The sequence below is a fragment of the Bombus terrestris genome, chromosome 13 (assembly GCF_910591885.1).
Source record: "Bombus terrestris chromosome 13, iyBomTerr1.2, whole genome shotgun sequence".
Lineage (NCBI taxonomy): Eukaryota > Metazoa > Arthropoda > Insecta > Hymenoptera > Apidae > Bombus > Bombus terrestris.
Window position 1 is genome coordinate 10532810 of NC_063281.1, and position 8867 is coordinate 10541676.

The 8867-nt window shown below is 33.7% G+C and overlaps 4 protein-coding genes across 5 annotated transcripts in view; 1 reads left to right on the top strand and 3 right to left on the bottom strand.

The window, feature by feature from the left end:
* The window catches only part of LOC100651098 (protein FAM214A), a 44408-nt gene extending 41387 nt beyond the window's left edge, over positions 1-3021 (bottom strand). Inside the window, exon 1 of the mRNA XM_012315627.3 lies at positions 2726-3021. The gene's annotated coding sequence lies outside the window, so the exon portion shown is untranslated. The remainder of the gene's footprint in view (positions 1-2725) is intronic.
* Positions 3022-4027: 1006 nt separating this feature from the next.
* Positions 4028-4989, bottom strand: LOC105666410 (translation machinery-associated protein 7 homolog). 2 transcript variants are annotated; one of them, XM_012315625.3, is made up of 2 exons: positions 4833-4989; positions 4028-4411 (listed from the first exon to the last, which is right to left on the bottom strand). In XM_012315625.3, the coding sequence occupies exon 2, from the start codon at positions 4408-4410 to the stop codon at positions 4216-4218; it is 195 nt and encodes a 64-aa protein (XP_012171015.1). In that variant the 5' UTR covers position 4411; positions 4833-4989; the 3' UTR covers positions 4028-4215. The 2 variants fall into 2 exon arrangements, with proteins under 2 accessions (XP_012171015.1, XP_020721919.1); XM_020866260.2 differs by lacking the exon at positions 4833-4989 and adding an exon at positions 4669-4693.
* A 250-nt stretch (positions 4990-5239) lies between these two features.
* Positions 5240-6371, top strand: LOC100651461 (dihydrofolate reductase). The gene is made up of 5 exons (XM_003400201.4): positions 5240-5492; positions 5565-5720; positions 5799-5922; positions 6052-6161; positions 6279-6371. Exons 1-5 carry the CDS (start codon positions 5416-5418, stop codon positions 6352-6354), a joined length of 543 nt encoding a protein of 180 aa, XP_003400249.1. The 5' UTR covers positions 5240-5415; the 3' UTR covers positions 6355-6371.
* Positions 6372-7536: 1165 nt separating this feature from the next.
* LOC105666409 (adenosine 5'-monophosphoramidase HINT1) lies at positions 7537-8658 on the bottom strand. The gene is made up of 2 exons (XM_012315624.3): positions 8311-8658; positions 7537-7943 (listed from the first exon to the last, which is right to left on the bottom strand). Exons 1-2 carry the CDS (start codon positions 8512-8514, stop codon positions 7674-7676), a joined length of 474 nt encoding a protein of 157 aa, XP_012171014.1. The 5' UTR covers positions 8515-8658; the 3' UTR covers positions 7537-7673.
* Positions 8659-8867: the final 209 nt, after the last annotated feature.

Sequence of the window (8867 nt, forward strand, 5' to 3'; positions counted from 1 at the left end):
ACGAAAAAACGCGTGCGTTACATCATTTCCTTATCGAACGTAACTACGCTTCCTTTTAAACGACTATATCAGAAGCAAAAGCTGCGGCTTATCAGCGCGCTGGGAACGATTAAATGGCATACTATCGCAATCTTAATTGTCTCTTCCGAAATCGAGTGACTTTAATCCTGTAAACAGAGATACATGTTTCTGAATTGTCGAATATTTACGTTGTCCAACAATCGATTTTCGAAATCTCTAATGGCCGGACTTTCAATATTCCTCGGCGTAGAAATGTCCAAATTTCAAATTGTTGAATATTCATATTTGCGAATCCTTTGTGGTCCGAATGTCTAAAACCTCGCTGTGAATATTCAAATTTTCAAATTATGCAGTATTCACATTTTCAAATATTTAAAACACTCGAAATTCCTCGACTCGTCGAAATAACAAATTTGTCTCCTTTCTCTCCAAATTTTCAAATTCTCGCGTTACATACGCGTTCCAATTCTTTAATATCTGCATTTTCAAATTTTCAACGTTGAAACTTTCGAGCCGAGTAATTATCAAGCCTGGATTATTTCAAATCACACTATAATAAATATCAGTACGTAGGTATGTTTTCTTTCGTAATTGCCTTACTACACACACCAGACAAGACCCACACATGCTTATTACCGTATTAAAAATCTGACGCAATGAACCATCGTGACGCGTAGTAACAGCCAGTGCAAATTACGAAAACTGGATAAAAATCAACGTAAGATTAAGAGAAAAGTTCGTACTAACCATCTTACGTATCGAAGGCTCGTGTTAGATCTATTAAATGGCCCGTATTCACGTGCGTTTCGATGCAACGAGAGATTGACGCAACACGTAATCGAAATTAATAAAGAAAACGGAAGATTCGAGGCACTGATCTCCCTCCGATCGAAAAGGAACAGAAGGTCAAAGTTAATCTCGTCCACGTTCATGATTTATATCGGGTTATATTAAAGTAGAGGCACGCCGCTCACCCTCTAGTTTTCCACATGTGCATCCGAATGCGTCACAAGCTTGTCGCAGCGATTATTTCGCAACGTGTCACGAATCGATCGAACAATGTTTTCCACTTCTCGATCGAAGAATTTAAAGGATGGTTTTTCGTAACGAGCGTTGTGTAATTTGCAAGTGTTGAGCGTAAACACTCGAACGAGTATTCATTATATTCGAATGATTTCAACATGTGAAATAATTCAGTCGTACGAAAAAAACTACGTTGATCCTATAATGTCATAGCTTGAAAAGTATAGAAAATCGATGATGTTACGGATATTGTTCTTTTAAATTTACCCTGAAGCTTAGGATTAATTTATATCTGTTTTACGGTTATTTATAATTTACGACAGTAAGCCGTTTATTCCTTGACGACTGAATATTAATCATCTGCTTATATAAGGAAATTAAGAAATTACTAAAAGGTGGAATTAATTAATTTGCTTTTTTAAAAGGCGCGGTTCTCATCCATTTGGAATATTCGATGGAAAAAGTTAAACGCTCGTACATTGATATCTATCGTTCGCAAGATTACTAAACTGTTAACGGATAAATAAGATTCTCATTTCTAAACAATGATGAAAAGCGTGACGTTAGAATGAAAAAAAGATTCAAGGTAACGATGACACTACGACGCTGCAACTTTACATCAGTCTGTTTTAATAGTTACTCAAAGTTCCTAAATTTCTAAATGGAAAATTACCGTGTGGTATCTTTCAATCATTTGCGTAAATTTCCTAATGTATCCTTGCATATAACATCTATCTAACTTATCAGTCAAAGTAAATTACATATACTATATACATATACAATCAGAAAGAAAACTTCGTAATCTTGTAACGCGAAAAATCCCAATGATCAAAGTATACGTGTTTAACATCTACCTAACTTATCAGTAGGTCGTGGACTTTTATGTGTTTATAGGAAATTTAAAAGTGCAAATGTATATAGAATATGCGTACTGTACAAAACTACATGAAATATTAAAAAAAAATAGGATACCTGTAACATTTAATAAATGACACGAATAGTTCTTTAGATTCTGTTTTATCACTTATATTCACGAAAGTATGATATTACATAAGAATCTGTAGTCTACTTATGAGAGAAAATAAATTAAGTACCTTAACGATGTTCAATCAAAAAGAAAGCTAGTAACGCAAAGTATACGCGTCTAACATTTACCTAACTTATCAGTCAAAATAAATTAAATACCTTAACGACGTTCGATCAGAAAGAAAGCTCGTAATCTCTCAACGCGAGAAAGCCCAATGGACAATGTATATACGCGTGGCGAAGACTAGATATACGCATTAACTGTTCTCTCTCTTCCTCTTAATACGCGATACAATACACCTACAATGGGCCGTTTATGCGAGCACCGCGTTACTCACACATGTCAAGTCAGGAAATCGCGCTCGATCATCTCGCTAGTAGTTACAACGCAACCCTCTGGGGGTGGAGGAGGTAGAGAAAAAGCACAAGGTTCGCAATATGGTACGTGATGCAGGTGAATAACATGGTGTCCCTTTGTAGTTATATGCAAACACATGCATCATACCGTCCATGACAGAGAGCGTTTACGTGACGCATATAGTAGAACGAGAAGAAGAAAACACACATTTCCTATCTCTGTCTATTGGAACGTCAGAAACGAACTGTCACTCTAGAGAAAGAAAAGGAGAGCCATAGATTGGTCGTATGTACTCACCGATTTGTAATATCACGCGAGGTAGCACGATCCACCGAGCCTGGAGTCGTTCCCGTGGGTCAAATGATCCTGACGAGCTCCATGGTTTTCCTGAACTACCGACGCACTCGTGAATTCGTCCCTCGCTGCTCCGACTCCTCTGTCACGGTACACGCGAGAACCCTTTCGATCGTCCTTTGCGTGCAGACTCGACGAAAGAGGTTTGACGGATGCGAGACTCGACCAACGCAAGCACTTACGACCACCTCGAAGGTCTGTTGCCAACTGACCCAGCCAGTGACAGCTCTTCGCCATCCACCACGTTTACCACCGTAGCTCCAATAAAGTAACTATCGCAAGCTCTTGCAATGCCACTCCGATGCTTATCTGAAACCCCATAAAGCTTTTATATGACCAAATTCTCCTATATACGACAGGATTTTCCAGAAAAACACGTGTTATTAAATGCTACAGGACCTTATGGAACCTTATTCGTACTATAGAATTTGTTTTAAACTTTTGTAAGATACGACAATTAGGTTTCATGATATGCCAATAAAGAATTAGGAGGCAGGATATTGACATATGTATTTTAGACTTTCTCAGCATGTTTGAAGGTTTAGTTAGGTATTTGGGTACGAAGGATTCTTTCTAATTAAATGAAGTATCGTAAATGGAGTTTTTAAATCTATTTCAAATGATTATTCTGATCGAAAGCTGATAGTATGAGGAAGAAAGAAAGCAGAAGAAATATGCTCGAAAAATTTTTTTTCGCGGAAGTTGTCAACACTGTCGATCATATGGCAATCAGCTGTAATTCACGTTTCTTCAATGGACATATGTTTGTATCGCATTTACGAATTAAGTGGGCAGAAAGATAACTAGCATGCATTGTTTGTAACAGATTAATGGTGTCTTCTCTAACACCATATTTTATTGTTATTGCACGATAATATCAATTTAATACACGTGACTGCATTATTTATGCAGGTTTGAAATTTCTGGAAGGATCATTTTAACTCAAGGTTAATTGATTTAACGGTTTATTATTTAACAGTTGAATTAGATTTAGATCAAATTTGGGATTAAGCAATTAAAATGTACGAAATTTGAGCGACGACAATAAATTAACGATCGCGGAATTGTAACTATCTTTCTCCTTTAGAGAAAGATATTTAAAAAGAAGATTATTTAAAAATAATTTTTATTATTTCACAACTATCAGTACTTAACGCTTATGTGGATCTATTACAAACTTAGAAGTATATGAAATCGTTTTAACTGTGTTTCAATGTGATATTAAAAACATAGTAAAAATGCAAATACCTATGAAATGCGTATATTGCTATGATTTAATCCATAAATGTTTTATTTACAAATGTTTAACCATTTCTCAGAGTTGGATATCTGAAACATGTTTCAGATGGTATACTAGTTGATAATATCAAAATCATGTCTTGATAAGAACATGGTGTGTAAGATAATTGTATTTATTCTCAGTCTTAACTGCATCACTTTTTGCCAGATTTCTTTATACCACCAGTGACAAGAGGACCCCTTTGACTTGCTTTCTTTGCAGCTTCAGCAAGCGCTTTTTGTTGTTCCTTTTGTTTTTGCTTGAATGCTACATCTTCTTCATCCAATACTTTCGATTCCTTCTTTGGTGCCTTCAGGGGCTTTTTCTTACCACCTTCGCGGCCAGACATTCTAAAAGTAAATTCTCAATTAGATATAATATTCTTAAAATAAACAATGAAATTGCAATTTGCTTATCTTAACGTGATAATATAAATCAAAATATAAAAGAGGAAAAAACATTGGTTTGAAATGAGATAATGAGTTTTGAGCAACATCAAATTACAAAAAAAAAACGTTCTTGCAAAACATAACCTACGAAGTTTCTCCCTCATGTCAGAATCGATAATGTTACTAAGCTTATCAAAAATATTACATGATTTACGCACGCAATTTAATATCACCAAAATGTATGATGCAACAAGAGACTTATTACGCACAAAACTTAAGACTATACCGAAACTAATATGAACAACGTGTGAAATAATCAAATGCATAAATTAGAACAATAACCTAATTTAAGTAAAAGTACACAATGGTAATAATCTTTTACCTTATAATACTGTGAAATTTGACAAATAATCCAATTAATATTAAAAATTTAACGTATCAGAACTGAATATTCTTATTTAGGAGCAAAGTTTGGTTATCACGTCTCAAGCTGAAATGTCGCATGCATGCCATTCAATGGTTAAGATAGATTACGCTGCCATCTATCAAAAAAGAAGTGACGAACTACTAACTTTTAATACTTGGATTGCTATCTAGCGGCGAATTGGCGCAATCTAGCAGAATCCTAAGACTTCCACTACAGGGCAATAAACAAATTATTTATACATAATGATTAAACAGAATAAATAACTTACAATGTAAATAAAATACACCAATTTTTTCCTCTTTATTTCTTACTTTTCAAATATATATTTAAACTCTCTTTGTTAGGAAGACTGTGCTGTCCTCTGTATCTTTTGAATTCTTTATCGTAACGGTTAAATAATTATATCTGATCATACCTGTTGTGTCGCTTAAATATAACTATTCTTAAACATAACTTTCCAACGAAAGAAGTAATAATATCTTGATATATTTGCTACTTGATTAAACAAGTACTACAAAAATTTAAGTTGTTACTGAAGATGAACTTAAATTTAATTGCGGCAGCATGTGAAGGGATGGGTATTGGTGTAAAAGGAACGTTACCATGGAGACTTAAGTAAGAAATAATTAAAGTTACATTATAAATGTAAATAATATAGCACATTATAATCAATTCCTTATTTTATAGAAGTGAAATGGCATTCTTTACGTCTATGACAACGAATACGAAAGATCCAAATAAAAAGAATGTTGTTTTAATGGGACGAAGGACGTGGGAATGTATTCCAAAGAAGTACAAACCATTAAACAATCGAATAAACATAGTACTTACGTCACAGCCTTTGTAAGGATGACTCATTTTTATTAACGATTTGAAATTAAATAAAATTTTTAAATTTATAAAGAATAATTAACCATGTAGAGATTACGGGGACGATGCGATAGTATGCAATAGTATTCCACATGCTCTCGAAGTTATTAAAAAACCTACATTAAAAGATGAAGTCGAAGGTATATGGGTAATAGGTGGAAGTTCCGTATACAAGGTACGACATCTATACAAATCTCTGCTTAGGTCCTATTCGTTTAATTGCATTCTTAAAAATATGAATTTGCACAAATATCCGTAATCTAATACAAACAGTCTCACAGAAAAGGTCTAATTGCAATTTCAGGCAGCAATGGAATCTCCGAATTTTCACCGATTATATTTGACAAGAATAAAAAAACATTTTGTCTGTGATACCTTCTTCCCAGCTATTCCTAATAATTTTGTTTTGGTAGGGTAGGTATTCTTATGATTTTCTTTAATTATCTCGAATAATTTTATTTTACCATACGTTTAATTATTTTTATTTTCTCTGCAATTATTTCATATTTGTTTCCTTTTTCATTGATTCAGTGATCCTAACATTCCTCAGGGAGTTCAAGAAGAAAATGATATACAATTCGTATATGAAGTGTATGAAAAAAAATAAACTTTTGTATCTGAAAATTATGCTGAAACCACATGTTTCGTTCAAGATGTCACAGTGTTTTAACACAGTGCATCATTGAATGCAAGATTTGTTCTCATTTTTTTTTTTATTGATGTTCTAATGAAAATGTTTTTGTTCAATGGGGTATTTTTTATTTGAAAGTATCTTCTATTTATCAGTCGCCCGTATTCGGGTGACGCTTATTTAACTATTTGCAAAGGATCGTCGTAGGTATTTGAACAGATATTCCATAGGAACTAATAAAACTATTGAATTGTTATAAAAGTAATATGAAAATGGTTTATTAAGAAAATTATTTAGAATATAAAACTTAAAATATTCTATACAAACCTGCGTTTGGTCGGGACAATAAGTTGTTGTTTTCTTTAAATTCTCCCGTGTTCTTGATCGGTCCGTTCGGCATCTTTTATCTGCATAACATAGTTTGCTTGCGCTTCCGGAATCATTTTTCCGAACGGCGATATTATGCTGACTCCGTCGAAGACAAGGATTTTTTGTATTTTCAGATAACGCTAATAATTTTGCAGCTAATAATTCTCTAAATCTTCTAATATTTACATCATTCCTTGTTGCAATTTTCTGATACAGGTAAGTTTTTTATTTCGACACCAACGAACAGCTCAACATATCATATGGATTGACATCGCCAGGTAATGAGGCCGTCTGTCTCAGGAAAAGAAAATGATTTCTGCCGACCACTAAATTCATTCCATTCACCAAATTGAATTGTACTTTCCTCGCTATCATCAGTTCTTCTTTCTTCCTCAATAACCAATTCTTATAAAATCTTGTCAACAGTATCTTTATTATATTCAGTATCACTACGATTGCACTTATCAATATCCGAATCAGAATCAGACGATGTAATTCTATTTATATTTCTATTTCTAGTAAATCTGATTTCTTCCTCATCGCTACTATCCGAATTTGTGTAAGCCTCGTAAAAGCTTTCTTTTTCACTGCTATTTGACTCACTAAGAAATAAGTTTTCCATTTCTCTTTTCGACATTGTAATGAATTAGGACAGAGATTCTAAGTTACCTAAAATATCGGTGGGAGTACCAAGCAAAATACGCTTGGTACAGCGGCACTCGTGGCCTGAAGGAGATTTCATTGAAAACACGCACAGCAATCAACGTGTTAAACTGAGATAACTAAAGCTGACGAGGGCATAATATTATTTATTTATCAAGAACATGAAGAATGTTACGTCAAAGATTATTTTCATGACAACAGATACTTTTTATAATCCCAAATTATAATTAGATATAACGTTACATTAAGAGAAACGAAATTCTTTAACCAGGCGGCCACTTCATTTGACGACCTCCAAGAACATGTAGATGCAAATGATAGACCGATTGTGCACCATGCTTGCCATCGTTGATGACTAAACGAAATCCGTCATTGAGACCTTGTTGCTTCGCTACCTTACGAGCAACTATCATTAAATGACCCAGCAAAGTTTCGTCCCCGTCTTCGGCAGTTGAAAGTTGCGGAATTGGTTTTCGTGGAATCACCAGGAAATGCACCGGTGCTTGGCCGTTAATGTCATGAAATGCAACGCACTAACACATTAAAAAATTTGTTTTATTAGCAGAATTCTAACGACAAAGTAAATTATGTAAGAGTACGCTTCGAAGATTCTAAACGTTTACGTATAGTATTACTTCGCAAAAAGAATTAAAAAATACTGAAAGAAATTAAGGAAAACATCTATATACAGTAAGTTCACAAATAGAGAATTTGAATTAATTCGTTAATGTTACGTTTATGATATAGTATAAAATATATTATGTACCTTAATTATACATACAATTATTACTAATTGCTATGGAGACATACAAACCAGTAAATAACCTTAAATTTTCATAACAGAAATATAATATTTGATATTTCAGAACAATATTCTTCCAATCATTTAATTCGATTTACCTGATCATCCTCGTAAATGAAATTACAAGGTATTTCTTTACGCAGTATCTTCCCGAAAATAGTATCTTCTGACGGAGCTGCAGTTTGAGCCTTTTCAACTTCGGTCGCCATTTTTCTCCAGCATGGAGTATGATGTGATAGATTAGCATTGAAATATGGTAGACGTTTATATGAATTTATAGCGAGATTTAAAAGCAGTCTCATTTCAAGAGTATTTAGAATACCTTTATAGACTTAACACGTTATTCTTTCGAGTTCACGCCGGAATAATTCACTAATTTAGCGTTTATGTATATCAGTAGAATAATCGGGAATAGTTTACGATAAAAAAAAGGGCAATGTCCAACACGCCATGTCAGAAATTACAAGTGGCGGTAAATTTGAATCATACGATGTTATTAGACTGTGGATATTTATCTAAATTCGTATATTTATGAACACAATTAAGAGGATTTAAGTAAAGATATTTCATATATTTTTACAGATTCTATTATTAGACTATCGACCGATTACTATTCTTTTTTTAATACAATTTCAGTTTAAGAATAGTTTCGATA

Coding starts and splice junctions, on each gene's coding strand:
- LOC105666410 (XM_012315625.3), bottom strand. CDS start 4,410: ATGTCTGGCCGCGAAGGTGGTAAGAAAAAGCCCCTGAAGGCACCAAAG.
- LOC100651461 (XM_003400201.4), top strand. CDS start 5,416: ATGAACTTAAATTTAATTGCGGCAGCATGTGAAGGGATGGGTATTGGT. Junction 5,721..5,798: donor GTACTTACGTCACAGCCTTT/GTAAGGATGACT, acceptor TTAACCATGTAG/AGATTACGGGGACGATGCGA. Junction 6,162..6,278: donor AATAATTTTGTTTTGGTAGG/GTAGGTATTCTT, acceptor TCATTGATTCAG/TGATCCTAACATTCCTCAGG.
- LOC105666409 (XM_012315624.3), bottom strand. CDS start 8,514: ATGAGACTGCTTTTAAATCTCGCTATAAATTCATATAAACGTCTACCA. Junction 7,944..8,310: donor TCATTTACGAGGATGATCAG/GTAAATCGAATT, acceptor TTAATGTGTTAG/TGCGTTGCATTTCATGACAT.